The sequence below is a fragment of the Dipodomys merriami genome, unplaced genomic scaffold (genome assembly GCF_024711535.1).
Source record: "Dipodomys merriami isolate MVZ:Mamm:240054 unplaced genomic scaffold, mDipMer1.0.p SCAF_373, whole genome shotgun sequence".
Classification (NCBI taxonomy): Eukaryota; Metazoa; Chordata; class Mammalia; order Rodentia; family Heteromyidae; genus Dipodomys; species Dipodomys merriami.
In genome coordinates this window covers 212,336-237,659 of record NW_027205304.1, presented here as the reverse complement: position 1 = coordinate 237,659, position 25,324 = coordinate 212,336, and the positions used below count along the sequence as shown (strand labels likewise).

The following is a 25,324-nucleotide window of genomic DNA, read 5'->3' as shown; positions in this document are numbered from 1 at the left end:
CGCCCACAGCCATCTGCCATTTTATATGGCCTGTGAGTGATAGTAAATCACCAGAAAGCCCTAGGCAGAGTAGAGTGTCCACCTTTGCACAGGAAAGGGTCTCTCCTTCAACCCAAAGCATGCCAGACTTCACAGGCTTCTTGGCTGGGCTTGAAGCTGAGTGAGGACCTTTCATGGACAAGGAAAGGATCCAGACACAGCTGGATTTCAACAGCTTAGCCCTTTTAGCAGGAAGGGCAGGAGGAGGAAAAGCAAAGGAGATGATGCATTACTGAGCGATTAAAGAAAGGATCCAAACACACCTTGTAGACAGTCTACAAGAACAACATGACACGTAAACTCGATCTCAGGACAGGAGAGTGGATGATGTATCAGTCAGTTCCATGCTTTGCTGACACCCTGGCACTGGGGAGAATGGCAGAATGGTGGGGGGAGGGAAAGTGCAGATTTCAGCCTGGCACTCCTGGCTCATGCCTGTAATCCTAGCAACTCAGAAGGCTGAGATCTGAGGATCATGATTCAAAGCCAGCCTGGTCAGGAAAGTCGTTGAGACACGTATAGCCAATAAACCATCAGAAAACAAAAGGTGGCGCTGTGGCTTAAGTGGTAGAGCACTCACCTTGAGCTGAAGAGCTGAGGGACAGGGCTCAGGCCCAAAATTCAAGCGCCAAAACCAACAAACAAAACAAAACAAACAACAACAGCACAGCTAGGCAGCACCTCCCCAGCCCATGATGAAAATTCCCATGTTCACAAGATGAAACTGCATCACTAGATGTCAGGGCACAACATTCTTTGCGCAAGGCACTCAATCTGCTGATTCTTCCACTACAGAAAGAAGGAATCATTTATCAACCGCACTGAGCTCCAGGGCTGATGAGATCAGTTCTACCAATTCCATCACATCCCCGCTGAGCCCACAGAAAACAACCACACCTGTGACGGGAAATCCTGAAGTCAGTTCATCTTCAACTGTCACCACCACCACTGTTTCTACACAACCAGAAGGAAGTACTCCATCATCCACGACCCTGTCCACAAGCACATCAGTGACCAATTCTCCTGATATCACCACCTTGCCCCTCACCACTGAGGACACAACCACACCTGTGAGTACAACTCCTGAAATCACTTCATCTTCTCCTGTGGCGGTCAGCACCACCTCTGTTTCTATACCACCGGAAGAAAGTTCTCTATCATCTACCACCTTAGTTTCCAGCATGACAGTGACCAGTCCTCCTGATGTCACCACCTTGCCTCCCACATCTGGTCCCACCACCACAACTTTGACTACAATCCCACAAGTCAGTTCATCTTCAACTGTGGAGGTCACCACCACCACTGTTTCTAACCAACCAGAAGGAAGTACTCCATCATCCACAACACTGTCTTCAAGCACATCATTGACCAGTACTCCTGATATCACCACCTTGCCTCTCACCACTGAGGCGACAACCACACCTTTGACTACAACCCAAGAAGTCACTTCATCTTCAATTGTGGAGGTATCCACCACCACTGTTTCTACCCAACCAGAAGGAAGTACTCCATCATCCACGACTCTGTCCACAAGCACATCATTGACCAGTACTCCTGATATCACCACCTTGACCCTCACCACTGAGGACACAAACACACTTGTCAGTACAACTCCTGAAATCATTTCATCTTCTCCTGTGGAGGTCAACACCACTCCTGTTTCCACACTACCAGAAGGAAGTTCTCCATCATCCACCACCTTAGTTCCCAGCATGACAGTGACCAGTCCTTCTGGTGTCATCACCTTCTCTCCCACTCCAGAGGCCACAACCACACCTGTGAGTACAACCTCAGAAATCAGTTCATCTTCAACTGTGGAGGTCACCACCACCCCTGTCTCCACACCATCAGAAGGAAGTACTCCATCATCCACCACCCTGTCCGCAAGCACATTGGTGACCAGTCATCCTGATATTACCACCTTGCCCCTCACCACTGAGGGTACAACCACACCATTGACTACAACCCCACAATTCAGTTCATCTTCAACTGTGGAGGTCACCACCACCACTGTTTCTAACCAACCAGAAGGAAGTACTCCATCATCCACAACACTGTCTTCAAGCACGTCATTGACCAGTACTCCTGATATCACCACCTTGCCTCTCACCACTGAGGCGACAACCACACCTTTGACTACAACCCAAGAAGTCACTTCATCTTCAATTGTGGAGGTATCCACCACCACTGTTTCTACCCAACCAGAAGGAAGTACTCCATCATCCACGACTCTGTCCACAAGCACATCATTGACCAGTACTCCTGATATCACCACCTTGACCCTCACCACTGAGGACACAACCACACCTGTGAGTTCAACTCCTGAAATCACTTCATCTTCTCCTGTGGAGGTCAACACCACTCCTGTTTCCATACCAACAGAAGGAAGTTCTCCATCATCCACCACCCTGTCTGCAAGCACATCATTGACCAGTACTCCTGATATCACCACCTTGCCCCTCACCACTGAGGGCACAACCACACCTTTGACTACAACCCCACAATTCAGTTCATCTTCAACTGTGGAGGTCACCACCACCACTGTTTCTAACCAACCAGAAGGAAGTACTCCATCATCCACAACACTGTCTTCAAGCACGTCATTGACCAGTACTCCTGATATCACCACCTTGCCTCTCACCACTGAGGCGACAACCACACCTTTGACTACAACCCAAGAAGTCACTTCATCTTCAATTGTGGAGGTATCCACCACCACTGTTTCTACCCAACCAGAAGGAAGTACTCCATCATCCACGACTCTGTCCACAAGCACATCATTGACCAGTACTCCTGATATCACCACCTTGACCCTCACCACTGAGGACACAACCACACCTGTGAGTTCAACTCCTGAAATCACTTCATCTTCTCCTGTGGAGGTCAACACCACTCCTGTTTCCATACCAACAGAAGGAAGTTCTCCATCATCCACCACCTTAGTTCCCAGCACGACAGTACCCAGTCCTTCTGGTGTCACCACCTTGTCTCCCACTCCAGAGGCTACAACCACCCCTTTGACTACAACCTCAGAAATCAGTTCATCTTCAAGTGTGGAGGTCACCACCACTCCTGTTTCCACACCACCAGAAGGAAGTACTCCATCGTCCACCACCCTGTCCGCAAGCACATCGGTGACCAGTCATCCTGATATTACCACCTTGCTCCTCACCACTGAGGGCACAACCACACCTTTGACTACAACCCCACAAGTCAGTTCATCTTCTACTGTGGAGGTCACCACCACCACTGTTTCTAACCAACCAGAAGGAAGTACTCCATCATCCACAACACTGTCTTCAAGCACGTCATTGACCAGTACTCCTGATATCACCACCTTGCCTCTCACCACTGAGGACACAAACACACTTGTCAGTACAACTCCTGAAACCACTTCATCTTCTCCTGTGGAGGTCACCACCACCACTGTTTCCACACCACCAGAAGGCAGTACTCCGTCATCTACCACCTTAGTGCCCAGCACGACAGTGACCAGTCCTTCTGGTGTCACCACCTTCTCTCCCACTCCAGAGGCTACAACCACCCCTTTGACTACAACCTCAGAAATCAGTTCATCTTCAACTGTGGAGGTCACCACCACACCTGTTTCCACACCACCAGAAGGAAGTACTCCATCGTCCACCACCCTGTCTGCAAGCGCATCGTTGACCAGTCATCCTGATATTACCACCTTGCCCCTCACCACTGAAGGCACAACCACACCTTTGACTACAACCCCACAAGTCAGTTCATCTTCAACTGTGGAGGTCTCCACCACCACTGTTTCTACCCAACCAGAAGGAATTACTCCATCATCCACGACTCTGTCCACAAGCACATCATTGACCAGTACACCTCATATCACCACCTTGACCCTCACCACTGAGGACACAAACACACTTGTCAGTACAACTCCTGAAATCACTTCATCTTCTCCTGTGGAGGTCATCACCACGACTGTTTCCACACCACCAGAAGGCAGTACTCCATCATCCACCACCTTAGTTCCCAGCACGACAGTGACCAGTCCTACTGGTGTCACCACCTTGTCTCCCACTCCAGAGGCCACAACCACACCTGTGAGTACAACCTCAGAAATCAGTTCATCTTCAACTATGGAGGTCACCACCACTCCTGTCTCCACACCACCAGAAGGAAGTACTCCATCGTCCACCACCCTGTCTGCAAGCACATCGGTGACCAGTCATCCTGATATTACCACCTTGCCCCTCACCACTGAGGGCACAACCACACCTTTGACTACAACCCCACAATTCAGTTCATCTTCAACTGTGGAGGTCACCACCACCACTGTTTCTAACCAACCAGAAGGAAGTACTCCATCATCCACAACACTGTCTTCAAGCACATCATTGACCAGTACTCCTGATATCACCACCTTGCCTCTCACCACTGAGGCGACAACCACACCTTTGACTACAACCCAAGAAGTCACTTCATCTTCAATTGTGGAGGTATCCACCACCACTGTTTCTACCCAACCAGAAGGAAGTACTCCATCATCCACGACTCTGTCCACAAGCACATCATTGACCAGTACTCCTGATATCACCACCTTGACCCTCACCACTGAGGACACAACCACACCTGTGAGTTCAACTCCTGAAATCACTTCATCTTCTCCTGTGGAGGTCAACACCACTCCTGTTTCCATACCAACAGAAGGAAGTTCTCCATCATCCACCACCTTAGTTCCCAGCACGACAGTGACCAGTCCTTCTGGTGTCATCACCTTGTCTCCCACTCCAGAGGCTACAACCACCCCTTTGACTACAACCTCAGAAATCAGTTCATCTTCAACTGTGGAGGTCACCACCACCACTGCTTCCACACCACCAGAAGGAAGTACTCCATTATTCACCACCCTGTCTGCAAGCACATCATTGATCAGTGCTCCTGATATCACCACCTCGCCCCTCTTCACTGAGGCTACAACCACACCTGTGAGTACAACTCCTGAAATCACTTCATCTTCTCCTGTGGAGGTCACCACCACCACTGTTTCCACACCACCAGAAGGAAGTTCTCTATCATCCACCACCTTCGTTCCCAGCACGACAGTGACCAGTCCTTCTGGTGTCACCACCTTGTCTCCCACTCCAGAGGCCACAACCACACCTGTGGGTACAACCTCAGAAATCAGTTCATCTTCAACTGTGGAGGTCACCACCACCACTGTTTCTACCCCACTAGAAGGAAGTACTCCATCATCCACAACACTGTCCTCCAGCACATCAGTGACCAGTCATCCTGATATCACCACCTTGCCTCTCACCACTGAGGACACAACCACACCTGTGAGTACAACCCTTAAAATCACTTCATCTTCTCCTGTGGAGGTTACCACCACCCCTGTTTCCACACCACCAGAAGGAGCTACTCCATCTTCTACCACCGTGTCCTCAAGCACAGTAGTGACAAGTACTCCTGGTGTCACCACATTGCCCCTCAACCCAGAGGACACAACCACACCTCTGACTATAACTTCTGAAGTCAGTTCATCTTCAACAGTGGAGGTCACGACCACCTCTGTTTCCACACCACCGGAAGAAAGTTCTCTATCATCTACTACCTTGGTTTCTAGCACAACAGTGACCAGTCCTCCTGATGTAACCACCTTATCTCCCACTTCCGGGGCCACAACCACACCTGTGAGTACAACCCCAGAAGTCAGTTCATCTTCAACTGTGGAGATCACCACCACCACTGCTTCTACCCAACCGGAAGGAAGTACTCCATCATTCACAACCCTGTCCTCAAGCACATCAGTGACCAGTACTCCTGATATCACCACCTTGCCTCTCACCACTGATGACACAACCACACCTGTGAGTACAACTCCTGAAATCACTTCATCTTCTCCTGTGGAGGTCACCACCACCACTGTTTCCACACCACCAGAAGGAAGTTCTCCATCATCCACCACCTTAGTCCCCAGCACGACAGTGACCAGTCCTTCTGGTGTTACCAGCATGCCTCCCACTCCAGAGGCCACAACCACACCTGTGAGTACAACCTCAGAAATCAGTTCATCTTCAAGTGTGGAGGTCACCACCACCACTGCTTCCGCACCACCAGAAGGAAGTACTCCATCATCCACCACCCTGTCTGCAAGCACATCATTGACCAGTACTCCTGATATCACCACCTTGCCCCTCACCACTGAGGACACAACCACACCTGTGAGTACAACTCCTGAAATCACTTCATCTTCTCCTGTGGAGGTCACCACCACCACTGTTTCCGCACCACCAGAAGGAAGTTCTCCATCATCCACCACCCTGTCTGCAAGCACATCATTGACCAGTACTCCTGATATCACCACCTTGCCCCTCACCACTGAGGACACAACCACACCTGTGAGTACAACTCCTGAAATCACTTCATCTTCTCCTGTGGAGGTCACCACCACCATTGTTTCCACACCACCAGAAGGAAGTTCTCCATCATCCACCACCCTGTCTGCAAGCACATCATTGACCAGTACTCCTGATATCACCACCTTGCCCCTTACCACTGAGGACACAACCACACTTGTGAGTACAACTCCTGAAATCACTTCATCTTCTCCTGTGGAGGTCACCACCACTCCTGTTTCCATACCACCAGAAGGAAGTTCTCAATCATCCACCACCTTAGTTCCCAGCTGGACAGTGACCAGTCCTTCTGGTGTTACCAGCATGCCTCCCACTCCAGAGGCCACAACCACACCTGTGAGTACAACCTCAGAAATCAGTTCTTCTTCAACTGTGGAGGTCACCACCATCACTGTTTCTACTCCACTAGAAGGAAGTACTCCATCATCCACAACACTGTCCTCAAGCACATCAGTGACCAGTCATCCTGATATCACCACCTTGACCCTCACCACTGAGGTCACAACCACACCTGTTAGTACAACTCCTGAAATCACTTCATCTTCTCCTGTGGAGGTCACCACCACTCCTGTTTCCACACTACCAGAAGGAAGTTCTCCATCATCCACCACCTTAGTTCCCAGCACAACGGTGACCAGTCCTTCTGGTATCACCACCTTGCCTCCTACTCCAGAGGCCACAACCACACCTGTGAGTACAACTCCTGAAGTCAGTTCATCTCCTGTGGCGGTCACCACCACCCCTGTTTTCACACCACCAGAAGGAACTACTCCATCTTCCACCACCCTGTCCTCAAGCACAGTAGTTACAAGAACTCCTGGTGTCACCACATTGCCCTTCAGCCCAGAGGACACAACCACATCTATGACTATAACTCCTGAAGTCAGTTCATCTTCAACTGTGGAGGTCACCACCACCTCTCTTTCCACACCACAAGAAGGAAGTACTCCATCATCCACAAGCCTGTCCTCAAGCACAGCAGTGACAAATACTTCTGATACCACCCCATTCTCCCTCCCCCCAGAGGACACAAGCACTCCTGTGACCATAACTCCAGAAATCACTTCAGCTTCAACCATGCAGGTTACTACCACTCCTGTGTTTCCACCTACTAACGGAAGTACGACCTCTACCACCTTGGTCTCCAGCACTCCTGTGACCAGTTTACCTGAGTCTAGCACACACTCCTCTTCTTCCGCGCACCCAAACACACGTCCAACTACCACTTTCATTGGCAGTTCAGCTCCTTCAACTGTGACTTTCACAAGTCCCCATGTAGGCAGCCCTGCTACGCTCAGTACTCCTCTTCCAACTACCCTTGTATCCAGTACCTCTTCCCAACCCCTCATTGCTACCTCTTCAGCCACTAGCACCTCTCTCTTACCCACCACATCCCCCAGCACTCCAAGTGTTCCATCCACGCCTGTGACTACAACCACTTCATCTGTTACCACAGCCGCCACCACCACTATCACCACCAGCATTACCACCTCCATGCTTCCAACCACCACACAGGGTAAGTGTATGTTTAAATCATATTTGCTTTAATCTCCATTTCTTTTGATATTCCATTTCTCTGTGTGTGTGTGTGTGTGTGTGTGTGTGTGTGTGTGTGTGTGTGTGTGTGTGTGCGTGTGTGTATGTGTTACCTAATCTTTTCCTCCAATGTTCTTTTTCTGGTGGGTTTTTTTTCATTTGTACTTTTTTTTTTAAACCACAGCTACTACCACTATCATCACCTCTACTCTCCCAACCACCACACCAGGTAAGCACCTTTTAAAATATTTGGTTTAAGATGCTGGAGGGGATGTGGACAGAAAGGAACCTTACTTCATTGTTGGTGGGAATGTAAACTTGTTCAACCACTTTGGAAAGCAGTATGGAGGTTCCTCAAAAGACTTCACATAGATCTCCCCTATGACCCAGCAATCCCACTTTTGGGCATTTACCCAAATGTTTACAAACAAGACCACACTAAAGCTACCAGCACAACAATGTTTATTGCAGCATTATTTACCATAGCTAAGATATGGAACCAACCCAGATGTCCCTCAGCAGATGAATGGATCAAGAAAATGTGGTATATATACACAATGGAATTCTATGCCTCCATCAGAAAGAATGACATTGCCCCATTTGTTAGGAAATGGAAAAACTTGGAAAAAATTATATTAAGTGAAGTAAGCCAGGCCCAAAGAAACATAGGTCCCATGGTTTCCCTTATTTGCAATATCTAATATATGTAGGAGTCAAGCGGAAAAGGTCAGATAATGTGAGGTCAGGAAAATGAACCCTTAGATATGTATTTTAATGTTTTTTTCTTTCATGCATGTGTTTCTAACGCATTTATAAGATTATCTCTTTGTTGCTTTGTATGTCCCTCCCCCACAGTATAACCCCTGCTTTCACTATATTTGATGTCAGTGTAACTTGTGGAGGAGATGGGGAAAAACCAGTTGTTTAAGGATACAGGTGGACCTGTTGCAACAATAAGTACAAGTTGTCATGTCCAAAACGAGCTTTACAACCTCGGTGCAGGGGGGGGGGGAAGGAGAAGGATTGGGATTGGGGGGGAGGGGGGAGGCTGAGAAGGGATGTGAAGGGTAAACCAAAGGAGGAGGGTGCAATGCTTGGTAAGAAATGTACTCATTATCCTGCCCATGTAATTGTAACCCCTCTGTACAGTATGTTCACAAATAAAATAAAATTAAATTAAATTAAAAATATTTGGTTTAGGGGCTGGGAAGGTGGCTCAGTGGTAGAGTGCTTGCCTTGCATGCATGAGGCCCTGGGTTCGATTCCTCAGCACCACAAAAGCAGAAAAAAGCTGGAAGTGGCGCTGTGGCTCAAGTGGTAGAGCACTAGCCTTGAGCTGAAGAGCTGAGGGACAGTGCCCAGGCCCAGAGTTCGGGCCCCACAACTGGCAAAAAATAAATAAGTAAATAAAAATAAAAATAAAATATTTGGTTTAATCTCCATTTCTTTTTATATTCTGTTCCATGTTTTTGTGCTTTCTACTGATCTTTTCTTCCACTGCTCTTTTTCTATTTGTTTGGTTTTTTTGTCCATCTTTTGTAATCACCTACTTCTGAATTGTCTAACTCACTCTGTTATTTCCAGTCCTTTCTTGTTTTTCTTCTTAGAAAATGGTACACTTATTTTCTTAGCAGGTGAGATCCCTAGGAACTATCTCTCTGTCCTGTTCCTTCTTTCCTATTCCCTGCAAGTCTCTCCTGTGTTACCTTTGTTCCTGTCATAAGGTCATTAGCTCTGTGTCTTTCTTTTATATTTTTCTCAGATTTTCATGGGCTTTCTCCTTTCTCCCCCAATAAGTGTGAATTCCAGTTTTTTCACAATATAATACCATCAACCTCAATCATAGGTGCCCAAGGGTCTTATGTGCCAGCGCTCATTTTCATTTGTGTCATCTTTTTGTATATGTGTATATATGCTGGTCCTGGACTTGAACTCCAGGCCTCAGCACTGAATCTGAAATTTCTATCATTCAAGGCTGGTGCTCTACCTCTTGAGCACTGTTTGCACTCATTCTCATGCACATACTTGGCTGATCAGGGTCTTGTCTCTTTCAGTTCAATGCATGAATGGAGGACTGTTGGTTGAAGGCGTGTGTGAATGTCCTGTGGGCTTCTCGGGAGATCGGTGTCAGAATGCTCTCATTATCTGCCAAAATGGCGGCTCCTGGGACGGGCTCAAGTGCCAGTGTACCAGCCTCTTCTACGGACCAAGGTGTGAGGACGTGGTGGAGAGTATCGAGTTAGGTGAGTAATCTTGGCTTCTCATACCCTCTGCCAGGCCCAGCATGATGTAGCCAGAGAGCCTGCTGTCCCTCATGGTACATAGCCAGGAATCTAGCTTCCTTTTTTTCTTCTCTCCTTTTTCCTTTTCCTTTTCTCTTTCTCTCTTTTATCATCATCATCATCATCATCATCATCATTATCATCTTGGTGCTGGTACTAGATTCTGAACTCAGGGCTTGGGCAATATCCCTGAGCTTTTTTCACTCAAGGTTGGCACTCTCCACTTGAGCCACAGCTCCATTTCCAGCTTTTGGTAGTTCAATGGAGATAAGAGTCTCATGGTCTTTCCTGCCCAGGCTGGCTTCAACCTTGATCCTCAGATCTCAGCTTCCGGAGTAGATAAGATGACAGGTGTGAGCCACTGGCACCTGGCTGGCAAGATTGTGTGTGTGTGTGTTAACGATGTTTATAAATGATAGACAAATCCATTAGAAACCATACTTGAGATCTGGAATTTGGTTTTGCTCCAAGGCTAGCACCATCCTTCCTTACAGTGCTCAGCTCAACTGCGTCCTCCCTCTTCATGAGCTATGCTCCTGACCTATGGTCTTCTGTGGACTAGATGGATGAAAAGCATTGTTATAATTATAATGTTCAACTTACGGGGCTGGGAAGGTGGCTCAGTGCATGAAGCCCTGGGTTCAATTCCTCAGTACCACATAAGCAGAAAAAGCCAGAAGTGGCGCTGTGGCTCAAGTGGTAGAGCGCTAGCCTTGAGCTGAAGAGCTGAGGGACAGTGCCAGGCCCCACGACTGACAAAAAAATAGTTCAACTTACGATGGGTGCATCAGGCTGTAACCCCATCGTAAGTCGAGGACCATCTGCATTCAGTGGAGGAGCAAGCCTGCAATTCATTGGGAAGTTCTGAGCTCCCCTAGGCTCCATCTATGAGCCCTGAAGAGTGTAGCAAGCTTCTTTTTCCCTCCAGAGGAGGGCGGGAGGCCCCCCAACCCCACTCCAGTCACCCCTGTACCCGGGGTAAGGTTATGGGGGTGCCAATCTCTATAGCAGGGAGCTGAGAGGGGGTGTGTGCTCACTGGGTAGTGCTTCTGTCTCCCACAGAACAGACCGTCTCTGCCCAGGTAGATCTGACCGTGACAGTCACCACTGAACAGTTCAGCAGTGAGCTAGAGGACCGGAATTCCAAGAGATTTAAGGAGTTCAATGAGACCTTCACAAAACAGGTAAAACTGGGGCTGGGAAGGTGGCTCAGTGGTAGAGCACTTGCCTTGCATGCATGAGGCCCTGGGTTCGATTCCCCAGCACCACATAAGCAAAAAGAAAAAAAGCCAGAAGTGGCACTGTGGCTCAAGTGGTAGAGTGCTAGCCTTGAGCTGAAGAGCTGAGGGACAGCGCCCAGGCCCAGAGTTCAGGCCCCATGACTGGACTCCCCCCCCCCAAAAAAAAACAGGTAAAACTGAGGCAGCAAGATGCCCAAGAACTAACAATTTCTTCTAGGGAGGGTTCTGGATGGGTTAAAAAAGGATTGAGCCACGTACCGGTGGTGCACACCTGTTATCCTAGCTACTCATGAGGCTGAGATCCAAGGATCACTCTTCAAAGCCAGCTCAGACAGAAAAATCTGTAAGACTCTTATCTACAATTAACTACCAGACAGCCATAAGTGGAGCTATGGGTCAAGAGATAGCTTTGAATTAAAAAAACCTCAGGGAGGGGCTGGGAAGGTGACTCAGTGGTAGAGTGCTTCCCTTGCATGCATGAGACCCTGGGTTCGATTCCTCAGCACCACATAAGCAGAAAAAGCTAGAAGTGGCGCTTTGGCTCAAGTGGTAGGGCGCTAGCCTTGAGCAGAATTGCTGAGGGACAGCACGCAGGCCCAGAGTTCAGGCCCTACGACCAATAACAACAACAACAAAAAAAAAATCTCAGGGACAGTGCTGAGGCCTTGAATTCAAGCCCCAGGACTAAGACAAAAACAGACAGATGGGGACAGAGGGAAGGAAGGAGGGAAAAAGGAGGAAGGGAGGGAGGGAAGAAGGAAAGGCAGAAACTGAAGGATTGTTAGACAACAACTTGCCCAGCTTGCCTAAATTCTCAGGATTGGTGTGGGAGAGGGGGATGAGGCGAAGCTGGTCTGTGGAGCCAGGTGGGCTGGCCTCTAGGAATGGGCCTCCCATGTAGTCCGCATATCTCTGGTACAGGGGCGGTGCAGGGATAGGCCACCACTCCATGGAAAGTTCCAGCAGATACTGAGGGGGAATGCTGGCCTGACACAATGGCCTCTTGTCTTTCAGATGGACCAGATCTACGCCGGTATCCCCGAGTATGGAGGAGTGAACATCACAAGACTGAGGTGAATGGGATGGGAAGGCTTAGGATAAGAACAGTAGTCACAGTTACCAAGGCCCATGTGAGCTTAGTAGGTCTCCATTTCTGCTGGGAACACTGTGGTGCTGTGAAATGACTGTCCACATCTGGAGGCTGCTAGTTGAGGTCAAGGTACCTGTAGTGCTGCTCCCTCCTGCAGCCACTCCCCTGAGTGTGCTACCAGACCCCCTTGCTGGGTCCCTTCCACTCTGTGAATATCCCTACTCCTTGTCCACCTTTCTTTCCTTCCTCCCTTCCTCTCTTCCCTCCCTCCTTCTTTTCCTCCCTTCTTCTCACTCCCCCTCTCCCCCGTCTCTTTCTTTCAAGACATAGTCTTACTATGCAACCCAAGCTGGCCTTGAACTCACAGTCCCCCTGAGGGCTGGGAGTACAGCCTAACTTTCCTCTTCTTAGGAGAACACACATTAGGTCAGAGGTTCAACAGCCTCCCTTTGACTTTGTCACGTTCAAAGGCCTTATTTCCAAGGGTGGCCAGAGCCTCGGGTCTGGGGAGGGGAGGGGATTTGTCATAGTTTTAATGTGGTCAGACTCTCCATCACAGGAGCAAAATACCTAATAATGGACTTTAGGAAAGAGGGATTTGTTTGGGCTCAGTTTTTCAGAGGTTTCAGTCCATCAAGGCAGATGTGGGGAGTGTTTTCCCTCATAGTAGCCAGGAAGTGGGAGGTAAGGGAGAAGGAGAAAGGGAAGGAGAGGGGAGAAGAGAATCAAGTTGACAAAGTTGACAATCAAGATTAACTCTCTGGTCAGGCACCAGTGGCTCACACCTGTAATCCTGGCTACTCAGGAGGCTGAGATCTGAGGACTGGAGTTGGAAGCCAGCCCAGGCAGGAAAGTCTATGAGACTCATCTCCAATTAATCTCAGAAAAAGCCAGAAGTGGCTCAAGTGGCACAGTACTAGCCTTGAGCAAAACAACCCCAGGGACTGTAGCCAGGCCCAGAGTTGAAGCCCAGGACTGCCCCCTCCCCCAAACAAATTTAACTGTCCAAATCCAGAAGGGAGCTCTCCCTCTAAGAGTACAGAAGCAGTGTGTGAGCGAGCCACGTTGCATGACTGTCCCCATGGCATGGACATGGGAGCCAAGGTGCAGAGGCACATGGAGTCTTCCCCAAAGATCATAAAATGGTAGAGTCAAACTCAAAACAAAAATACTGTTGGGAACAGACAGACATCCTGGAAAAGCTCCAGGCTAAGTATGGGATGGAAGCCAGGTCTTTCCACACACAGTGAAACTGAGCCTCCAGGAGGCTTATGGACTTGTCCATGGCCACCTTGCCATTGAGGGCAACTGCCAGTATGCCCATCCCAGCTCCACTCCAGAAGAGGGCATTGGTGTTGCCTAGTCAATGCCCAGGGTCACCACCAAGAGGGTATAATGGGATTACCACTTCCTTCCTTCTTTCTTTTTTTTTGCTGGTCGTGGGGCTGAACTCTGGGCCTGGGCACTGTCCCTCAGCTCTTAGCTCAAGGCTATTGCTCTACCACTTGAGCCACAGCACCACTTCCATTTTATTCTGCTTCTGTGGTGCTGAGGAATCGAACCCAGGGCCTCATGCATCCAAGGCAAGCACTCTACCACTGAGCCACCTTCCCAGTCCTAACCACTTCTTTCTAATGAAAGATAGCCTTGAACTTAAAATTCCCTCTGGTCTTTTCCAAATCCCATGTTGTTTTTTTCCACAAGTTCTTCTAGCTCTAGGATTCATTCTGTATGCTGTATGGGATGTACAGTCATATCTGTTGGCATCATATTTATGGATTCAGTGAACTGTGGATTGAAAATGTTCTGGGGAAAAATACTTGCACCTAGCTGGGTGCTGGTGGCTCATTCCTGTAATCCTAGCTACTCAGGAGGCTGAGATCTGAGGATCTCTGTTCAAAGCCAGCCCAGGCAGGAAAGCCCATGAGACTCTTATCTCCAATAAACCACTAGAAAACCAGAAGTGGTGCTGTGGCTCAAGCAGTAGAGTGCTTACCTTGAGCTGAAGAGCTCAGGGACAGTGCCCAGGCCCAGAGTTCAAGCCCCACAACCCCCCCCCAAATACTTGCATCTAGACTGAATATACAGAAGTTTCTTTTTTCCCCTTGTCATCATTCCCTAAACAACATAGAATGATACCTATTTTCATAGCATTCATGTTACATATGATACATAATCTAGAGATGATTTCAAGTACGTGGAAGAATCCAGGCATGGTGGTGTGTGCCAGGAGTAACAGATTCTCAGGGTGCTGAGGTACAAGGATTGCTTCAGCCCAGGATTTTGAGGCCGAGCCTGAACAACATAGTGAGACCTTATATCAAAATAAATGAATGAATAGATATATCTCTATCTATTAGATAGATAGATAGATAGATAGATAGATAGATAGATAGATAGATAGATAGATAGATAGATAGGACTGGGTATAGTGGCACAAAGCTTTAACCCTAGTTTTTAGGTGGCGACAGGAAGATCTTGAGATAGAGAAAGGTCTTGAGTTCAAGATTGCCAAAGATCTTGAGGCTGGGTTCTTGTGAAAGTTCTGACTCTAAGTCATGAAAATTTTGATTAAAATGTCAGCCTTTTAGATATCAGATGTCACTTCGGAATTACTAAAATGGCGGGGATGGGAAAGGGGGAATGTAGTTGTGGAGGTGGGAGGGAAGGGATGGTAGGGGAAACACAAAGGAGGAGGCAACAATGCTTGATAAGAAATGTACTCATTACCTTGCTCAAGTGATTGTAACCCCTCAGTACAGTATTTTCACAATAAAAATCTTATTTGAAAAAAAGAATTACAAAAATAGGCTGGGTACAGTGGCTCACACTTGTCATCCCAGCTACTCAGGAGGCTGAGAACAGGTTTGTAGTTCAAAGCCAACCAAGGCAGGAAAGTCCACGCAACTTTTATCTTTTTTTTGTTTGTTTGTTTTGTCGGTTGTGGGGCTTGAACTCTGGGCCTGGGCGCTGTCCCTCAGCTCTTCAGCTCAGCTCAAGGTGAATGCTCTACCAACTTAAGCCACAGCACCACTTCCGGTTTTCTGAGTGGTTTATTGGAGATAAGAGTCTCACGGAGTTTCCTGCCCAGGCTGGCTGGCTTTGAACAGAGATCCTCAGAGCTCAGCCTCCTGAGTAGCTAGGATTACAGGCATGAGCCACCGATGCCTGCCTTAACTTTTATCTCTTAAACACCAAAAAGCTGGAAGTGGATCTGTGGCTCAAGTGCTAGCCTTGAGAGGAAAAGTTCAAGGACAGTATCCAGGCCCCAAGTTCAAGCCTCAGGACCAGTATAACAAAAATAAAGAAATAAAATTATACTTGTTAGCAAAATGAGCTCCCTTCCCATGGCTTAGCACTCTCCTTGCCTTCTCCAGCGCTCAGCACGCTCCCTTCCTAGGCAACACTAGGCCCATGTAGTAAAGGCAGTAAATAATCAACTTCCAGCCCCCCTTTACCTTGGGATGGCACTTCTCTGGGGCAGCTACCACCATAGAAGGCAACAAGAGCCACTTAGAGTGACCTTCAGGTCTGGGCAGCTGCAGGATCCTTTATCTACTGTTTGAGCAGCAGCCATGAATCCTAGTCCGCCATGATGAAGCCCCTGGCCCACACGTCCACACCGGGGTCTCCACCTCCAGCCCCTTCTAGCCCCTCCTAAACCTCCTAGGTTATATAGGTCACCTCAGACAATGGGCGGTGCTTCTTCTCACTTCTCCCTTGTGGGAAGGAGTTTTGCCGGCCCCTTTCCCCGCAATAAACCTTTCTTTGTTTTCTGTGCCTGGATGTCTGTATGATTCTCTGGCAAAGTCTATTTAATCTTTCGACACTTAATAGCTGTGATTTTTTAAATGTGTGTGTGTGTGTGCTGGCTTTTTGGTAGTTTTTTGGAGATAAGAGTCTCATGGACTTAATTGTTCCATCTGGATTTGAGCCTCGATCTTCAGATCTCAGCCTCCTGATGAGCTGAGCTGACAGGCGTGTCACTGGTGATGGGCTCCAGAGCCTAACTCTTGTAGGGAGGGAGTTTTAGAGGCTCAATCATTTGTTTTCGTGAGGACTGGAGAAGGTCTAGTGCAGGCCTGGAACACAGCATTGGCCATGGCTCCCCACAGCTGCAGGGTTCGGGGGGAGGCTGGGGAGCCGGGCATGGTGTGTGAGAGTTACCCCTCTGTCCTCAGGTCTGGCAGTGTGGTGGTGGAGCACGAAGTCATCCTGAAGGTCCAGTACGTCCCAGATTACAAGGAAGTATTCAACAAGGCCAAAGCAGAAGTAGAGGAAAAAATCCAGACTGCAACGCAACAGCAGATAAGCGTCAATGAGTCCTGCTCCTGTAAGCAAGGGGAGAGGAGGGGCAGGGAGGAGGGGGACGGGAGAGGGGAGGAGGGAGAGGGGAGGAGGGAGAGGGGAGGAGGGAGAGGGGAGGAGGGAGAGGGGAGGAGGGAGAGGGGAGGGAGAGGGGAGGAGGGAGAGGAAGGAGCCTAGTGCCCCCCCATCCCTGGAATGGGTTATTCCAGCAGAACCCTGGAAAGGGGGACATAAAGACAAGTAGAGATGCAGAAGACCTGCAGAGGTCCTGCAGAGTCCCTTCACCCATATTAAGGGGTCCAGGACCTTGGGTCTGCTAGAAAAGCATGAGTCAGCATGACTCAGCAAGGCTCAGTGTGACCCAGCATGACTCAGCAAGACTCCGTGTGACCTCAGCATGAGTCAGCATGACTCAGCAAGGCTGTGTGACCCAGCATGACTCAGCGAGGCTCAGTGTGACCCAGCATGACTCAGCGAGGCTCAGTGTGACTCAGCATGACACTGCAAATATTCTGTTTTAGGGGCTGGAGGGGAGAGGGAAAAGGAACCAGGGAGCCCCGGGACACGGAGGGTGGTGGATTCGGGGAGCTAGGAGGGAGTCTGGCCTTGCACCTTGGCACCAGCCAGCTTCCCAGTCCCCCGGCGCAGCCCCGAGTCCTCACCCAAGGGTGCTGAACAAGACCATCACAACCTCTCCTGTCTCTCTCCCAGCCCTCCTCTGCTTCAATTCAACTGCCACCGTGGTGCAAAACTTTACTGTTGCTGAGAACAATTTTGAAGGTAGGGTTCCCCATGGAGCGGAGGAGGGCTGTGGGGGTGACCAGGGTTGGAAAGGGTGGGGGGCTGGAGAAGCCAGGGGGAGCACCCTGCACCCCCTCTTCCTCTCTGGTTTCTTCTTGTTCCCTCCCTCAGAGGAATGCCAGAAAAAGGCTGGGGAGGAATTTGCGCCCTACTTCCGGGTGGAGTTCCTGAAGGGCAAGCTGTACTGCGTCACGCCCTGCATGGCCGGCTTCAACTTCTCCAAGGACTGTCACTATGGAAAGTGCCAGCTCCAGCGCTCTGGGCCCCGCTGCCTGTGAGTACCCACCACCCCAGGAGCCGGGGCGCCCCTGGCTCCATCTCCCCACTGCCTTCAGCCTCTAATGGGGCAGGTTGAGAGCCAAGACAGGCACTCATTGTAAACACACGTCCAGCCACAGTGGCATGCCTGTAATCCCAGCTCTTAGGAGGTTCCTGCCAGAGCCTCCTGAGTTCCAAGTCGGTCTGAGCTACATAGCAAGACTCTGTCTCAAATAATTTACCATTGACTTAAAGAGAGATGATCCTGCTGGGAACTGGTGGCTGTCATCCTTACTACTCAGGAGGCTGAGATTTGAGGATCACAATTTAAAGCCAACCCATGTAGGAAAGTCCATGAGACTCTTATCTCCAATTAATCAGCAGCAAGCTGGACCTGGAGCTTTGGCTCAAGTGGTAGAGCACCAGCCTTGAGGGAATAATCTCAGGGACAATGCCCAGAATTGGAGTGTAAGACCCATTACTGGCACACACAAAAATTAAATTAATTATTAATAAATAAAACAGAGATGACTCTACCGAGCAAAAGTTGTAGCAGAGAATCGTGTACTAGCTGAGACCTGAGGGGTCATTCTAGACCAGGCCTTAGACAAGGAAGGGAACAAAGTTTATTTACTTTGTATGTGTTTCCAGGTACCAGGGCTTGTACTCAGGGCCTAGACATTGTCCCTTACTTTTATTTGCTCAAGACTGATTCTCTAAGCCGGGCGCTGGTAGCTCATGACTATAATCCTAGCTACTCAGGAGGCTGAGATCTGAGGATCATGGTTCAGAGCCAGCCCGGGCAAGAAAGGCTGTGAGACTCTTATCTCCAATAAACCACCAGAAAACCGGAAGTGGCGCTGTGGCTCAAGCACTACAGTGCTACCCTTGAGCTGAAGAGCTGAGGGACAGCACCCAGGCCCAGAGCTCAAGACCCACAACCACCACCAACAACAACAACAGAAGACTGATGCTCTAGCACTTGAGCCATGGTGGCGCCACTTCCCGTTTTCTGGTGGATTATTGGAGATAAGAGTCTCATGAACTTTTCTGCCCGGGCTGGCTTTGAACCATAATCCTCAGATCTCAGCCTTCTGAGTGGCCAGGATGACAAGTGGGAGCCACAGGTGCCTTGGGATTTTAGAGGGGCTGGAGGGAGAGGAAGAGCTTCAGGGCAGGGCAGGAGCTGGGGTCCAGGGCTGGGAGGTGGGTGGGAAACTGGAAATCCATCCACCTGGCCGGTCAAGCCCCAGGGTTGAGCCAATGTCCTGAGGCCTGAGGCTCTGGATTGGGCTCACTGGAAGACCAGCTGAGGAGGTGGCGCCTGCGCCCTGCCCGTGCCCTGTTCCCTGGAGCCCCATCCTGCAGTTCCCCAGGGCTGCGGGCTGACCTCTCTGTGCTCTTGCAGCTGTTTGAGCACCGACACGCACTGGTACCAAGGGGAAACTTGCGACTGGGGCATCCAGAAGAGCCTGGTGTTCGCGCTCGTGGGTGCAGCAGTCGTGGTGGTGTTGGTGGCCCTCGTTGTTCTCGGCTTCTTCACCTTCCGCTTCAAGAGGAAGGCCCAAAGGTGAGCCATCCCCACATCTGTCCTCCAACACCCGCAGGATCTATTTGTGTCCCCTCCGTGCCCTGTCCTTGATCATAATGGGTTCACTGTGGGTGTGGGATGTCTTCCAACAGGCAAAAGCTCCAAGTGTCGCAGTTATACAAATGGAATGAAGAGGAGGGTAGAGCAGCTCCTGGAACCTTCCAGAACATTGGTTTCGATGTGTCAGAAGGTAGGGGCAGTCCCATTGGGACTCAGAATGACTCAAGTTGTGTGTGGGAGGGCACATGGGGAGATTATGGGGCTCCGAGGAGGGGAGGGAAGAAGCATGCCACCACACTGGAAACCCCATTTCCTCAACTGGCTCCAGCAACACCAAGGAATGAGGTACCAACACAGGGCCTACAGGGAGCATTGTGGTTCTAGATCATTCTAGATCATTCTAGATCACAAGTGCTGAGCCCATCATGGGTGAGGTGGTTCACAGGGGAGTTTCATCTCAGCCAAGAGATCAGCGTTAGGCTTTTTCAGTGTGAGCGTACATTGAAGTTTCTTTTCTTTTTTTTGGGGGGGGGGGTCTGGTTGTGGGGCCTGAACTCTGGGCCTGGGCGTAGTCCCTCAGCTCTTCAGCTCAAGGCTAGTGCTCTACCACTTGAGCCACAGCGCCACTCCCGGCTTTTTTTTTCTGCTTTGTGGTGCTGAGGAATCAAACCTAGGGCCTCATGCATGCAAGGCAAGCACTCTACCACTGAGCCACCTTCCCAGCCCTACATTGAAGTTTCTAGCAGTGAAGTCTGTAAAACTTCAGAAGACAGAAAACCATGGCATGAGGAAATTTCTGGAAGAAAAATGTTAACTTCTAAGAAGGAGAAGATTAGAATGAGAATAAGGTCCAGTCAGCCCATATAAGGGCAAGAAAGAGAAGAAAGGGGAAAAAAGGATGGGACAATGGGAGATAATAATAAGATGGCTGGAAGTAATCCAATCCACCAATAAACACAATAACTGTAAATGGATACGAATAATGGATTATAAACCAAGCACCAGTGTTCATACCTGGAATCCCAGCTACTCAAGAGGCTGAGATCTGAGGACTGCATTCAAAACCACACTGGGCAGGAAAGTCTGAGAGACTCTTATCTTCAGTTCACCACCAAAAAGCAAGTGGAGCTGTGGCTAAAATGGTATAGCACCAGCCTTGAATCAAAAAGCTCAGGGAAGCCAGGCGCCGGTGGCTTACACCTGTAATCCCAGCTATTCAGGAGTCTGAGATCAGAGGATCACAGTTCAAAGCCAGCCCAGGCAGGAAAGCCCGTGAGACTCTTATCTCCAATAAACCACTAGAAAACCTGAAGTGGTGCTGTGGCTCAAGCAGTAGAGTGCTCTCCTTGAGCTGAAAAGCTCAGGGAAAGTGCCCAGGCCCAGAGTTCAAGCCCCATAACTGACAAAAAAAAAAAAAAAAAAAAAAAAAGCTCAGGACAGCGCCTAAGCCCTAAATTCAAGCCCTAGAACACAGACACACACACAGAGGAAACTGAATTATACAAGATTGAGCTGCTCCTTATGGGTGAAAGGCACATGAAAAATAGGGAAGTCTTGTGAAAAATAGAAAAAAATTCACACACACAAATGAATAAAACATGGCATAGAGAACCTGTGCAAACAGCCTTGTACAAGGCCACAAAAAAGTTTCCATATATTTCCCCAAAACTACCTACATCAGACTCTATTTTCTGACCATGATCCAAGAAACTTAGACCTTGATAACAAATATTTCTGACAAATGACGGTGATGACAACAACAACAATATACACACGCACACACACACACACACAAAGGGTTTCTTTTTTCTTTTTTTGTTGCTCGTGGGGCTTGAACTCGGCTTGGGTGCTGTCCCTCAGCTCTTCAGCTCAAGGCGAGCGCTCTACTGCTTGAGCCATAGCGCTACTTCCGATTTTTCTAGTGGTTTATTGGAGATGAGTCTCACATGGACTTTCCTGCCCGGGCTGGCTTTGAACCATGATCCTCAGATCTCAGCCTCCTGAGTAGCTAGAATTACAGGCCTGAGCCACCAGCCCCCAGCTCCACACAGGATTTCTTTGGGAAAGAAAAAGTTAAGTTTCTACAACACTTAGCCAAGAGGCTGAGAATATGGTTTAGTGGCAGAGTGCTTGCCTAAGTATGCATGAAGCCCTGGGTTTGATTTCTCAGTACCACATACACAGAAAAATCTGGAAGTGGCGCTGTGGCTCAAGTGCTAGAGTGCTAGCCTTGAGCAAAAGAAGCTCAGGGACAGTGCCCAGGCCCCAAGTTCAAGCCCTAGGACTGGCCAAACAAACAAGAAAGAACCAAATGAGAAATCATAGAGACAGCAAATACTTGGAGCACCATGTGCCAGTGGCTCACACTTGTAATCCTAGCTATTCATGAGGCTGAGATCTGAGGATCGCGGTTCAAAGTCAGCCCAGTCAGGAAAGTCCGAGAGACTCTTATCTCCAATTAACCACCAGAAAACCGGAAGTGGCGCTGTGGCTCAAGTGGTAGATTGCTGGCCTTGAGCTGAAGAGCACACGGACAACGCCCAAGCCCAGAGTTCAAGCCCCACAACCAACAAAAAAAGAAAGAGAGAGAGAGAGAAAGAAAAGAAAGAAAATACTTGGATATAGATTATCACAGAGCTACTTGCTGCCAAAATACAGCTACCACTATATTTATGAATTTCTAGCCTTACCATGTTTGTCTCAGGCCCTGAGCTGGATAGAGCAGGCCTATAATCCCAGCTACTTCAGAGGCAGGGATAGAACCATCACAATCAGCTCACAACCAATGCAACCTCAACTTCTAGGAATAACAGGGCAAAAGCGTGAGACCCTATTTGAAAATGAAATTTGAAAACGAGGTATAGTTCCAGTCGGGGAGCACCTGCCTAGCAAGCTTGGAGTCTGGGGCCAGCTTATCTTGCTAACCAGCTTTCTTTGTGTGGCCACCTCCCTCTCCCCCTCCTTCTCTTCCCCTTCCTCCCGGTCTCTTCCTTCCCCCTCCTTCTCTAGGGGAAGACTACATTCACCTGGACTCCATGTACAGCACCTTCCAGCCCTCCCTGAGCCACATAGACCTGGAAAGAAAGGTGAGGCCAGCCTGATGCTTCCTCCCCTCAACTTCTGCCTTCAGAAGATCAAAGCCCTGCACAGCTGGCTGGTCCCTGGACCCACAAAATGGACATGGGGGTGGTGGGATCGGCCTTCCCTGCACCCCTGAACTTTCAGGCTCTGCGGCTTCCTTCTCTGTTTCGAGTATGTCCTTGGTGGCTTATTTGTTTTGTTTTTGACTTCTGTTTTGGGCAATATTGGAGTTTGACCTTGGCACCCTGTGCTTGCTAGGCAGGGGCTCCACCACCTGAGCTGTTCATTTTTGATTTAGGTATTTCTTTCAGATAGAACATCTCACTCACTCCTGGGCCAGCCTGGACCACGATCCTCCTATTTGCACTCGCTTCACATCTGGGATGGCAGACGTGAGCCACCATGCTTAGCTTTCAGCCTCAGCTGAAATGTGGGCTCACCAACTTTTTTGTCTAGTTTGGCCTCAAATCATGATCCTTTGGCACTCCATTTCCCAAGTAGCCAGGATTACAGGCATGAGCCACTGTGTCTGGCTGTTATATTAGTTTAGTTTTGAGACAGGGTCTTGCTATGTAGCTCATGCTGACCCCAAACTTGCAATCGTCCAGCCTCAGAGTCTTGAGTGCTGGGCTTGCACGCCTGTGTTGCCAGGATATTTTATTTTGGAAGCAAACATGAATGTTGAAATTAGGATATGGTACATACTTACAGGCCCTATGCAGAGAATGGGGTTCAACAGTTGCTGTATTTTCTTCCTTCATGTCTGTCTATCCATCCAGTTTTTGCTGGACCACCTGACCATCTGTTGCAAATGTTCTAACACCTGCTCCCTAAACACTTGCCTGGATTTTTCCCAAACACTGTCATTACACCCAATAAATTGATAGTAACTCCTTAAAATTACCCAATATCCCATTTCCCCCTAGGGCTGCAGGAGCATATCCGTTATAACACTCATTATGACATTCAGATATGGATACAACAAGTTTTACTCATTGGTTTTTGTTGCCCTTCTTTGGTCTTTTCATCTTGAATTGGGTATTTTCTACTTGGGAGGCTAAGCATGGGAGGATCACAGTCTGAGGCCAGATAAACCAAGGGGGGGGGGGTGAAGTGGGGAAGTTAGCAAAACTGCATCTCAACCAATAGCTAGGTACAAAAGCATGTGCCTGTCATCTCCAGCAACTCCGGGAAATGCAAATAGGAGGATCACAGGCTGGCTGGGCATGAAATAACCAATGCAAAAAGTGGCTTTGGAGGTGTGGCTCAAGTGGCAGAGTGTCTACCTAGCAAGTGCTACAAAATAACATCTATTTAAGTGCAGGAGGGTGAGCATGAAGGCTGTCCCACACTCTGGGCTTGTCTGGTTATGAATCTCAGTCCTCTGGGCTCTTGGAAACTAATGATCACACTTAAACTGGCCACCTGGGTAAAAATGACTTTTCCATAATGACATCAACATTATTTTAACGAGACAGGGGATTTTTTAAATATAGTACTGGAGTTTGAACTCAGGGAGGGCCTCCCACTTGCTTGGCTTTTTTTTTTTTTTTTTTGTCGGCCGTGGGGCTTGAACTCTGGGCCTGGGCGCTGTCCCTCAGCTCTTCAGCTCAAGGCGAGCACTCTACCACTTGAGCTACAGCGCCACTTCCGGTTTTCTGGTGGTTTATTGGAGATAGGAGTCTCACGGTCTCTCCTGGCCGGGCTGGCTTTGAACCTCGATCCTCAGATCTCAGCCTCCTGAGTAGCTAGGATTACAGGCGTGAGCCACCAGCGCCCGGCTTTGCTTGGCTTTCTTGCTTGGCTAATGCTCTGCCACTTGAGCCATACCTGAAACCTAGCTTTTTGCTGGGTTCATTGGAAATGGAGTCTCACAGATTCATTAGAAATGGAGCCTCACAGATTTATTTGGCCTTGAGCGGTGGTCCTCCAGATTTCAGCCTTGTGAGTGGTTAAGATCACAGCCATGAGCCCCACCGGTGCCCAGCCTACCAGGAGCTGTGTCTTGGAAGCTCAGAAGAAATACTGGCATCAGATGAGCGATGCCCTGCAGAGATTTGGGGCACGAAACAGATGTGTGGCCAGCCTGCCTGCACCCGCACCCTTGGGTGTGCAGTTAGGCCAGTATGTGTATCTTACCCCATGTAACAAGATGAATTTTGTAAATGAGCACCTCAGATGCCTCCAAGACCACGCTGTGGGCCCCCAGGCCTCACCTGGCTCTGTCTCTTCCCAGGTCCAAATCCAGAGGCCAGAGCTGGTCATGACGTCCCTGTGAGGCGCGGCTCGGGGGGATCACAGCAGCGTGTGAGGCTGTGGGGAGCTGAGGCCGTGCCGCTGGAGCATGGCTGCAATGAGCAGTTTCCAGGGGACTTAATGTGAAACCGAGAGGACTGAGAGACTCCACCAGGAGCGCATGGGCGCCAGGATAGGAACTTCAGCACCCAGGACAGCGCCCGGCCCGCTCCAGCCCAGGCCCAGCGGCCCCTCCACGCCCCGGTCCCAGGCCTGGTCCCTGCAGGATTCACACACTTTGAAAGGTTAGGACTGTTCATGAAATTATTTAATGCAGAAGACAGTGTGTGAAAGGAAATGGACTCCTTGCCTGACTCGTGTAATTGTTAACTCTCTGTATATCACCTCTATCATAATAAAGCAAATTGCCTTTTAAAAATAAAGTTATTTTTTTAATGGATTTT

The 25,324-nt window shown here is 49.2% G+C and overlaps 1 protein-coding gene across 1 annotated transcript; it reads left to right on the top strand.

The window, feature by feature from the left end:
* Window positions 1-1,220: 1,220 nt before the first annotated feature.
* Window positions 1,221-25,276, top strand: LOC138804842 (mucin-17-like). The gene is made up of 12 exons (XM_069989359.1): window positions 1,221-7,953; window positions 8,158-8,202; window positions 10,028-10,216; window positions 11,318-11,439; window positions 12,511-12,569; window positions 16,768-16,919; window positions 17,606-17,674; window positions 17,807-17,969; window positions 19,362-19,523; window positions 19,637-19,734; window positions 22,554-22,630; window positions 24,862-25,276. The coding sequence occupies exons 1-12, from the start codon at window positions 1,221-1,223 to the stop codon at window positions 24,901-24,903; spliced, it is 7,911 nt and encodes a 2,636-aa protein (XP_069845460.1). The 3' UTR covers window positions 24,904-25,276.
* Window positions 25,277-25,324: the final 48 nt, after the last annotated feature.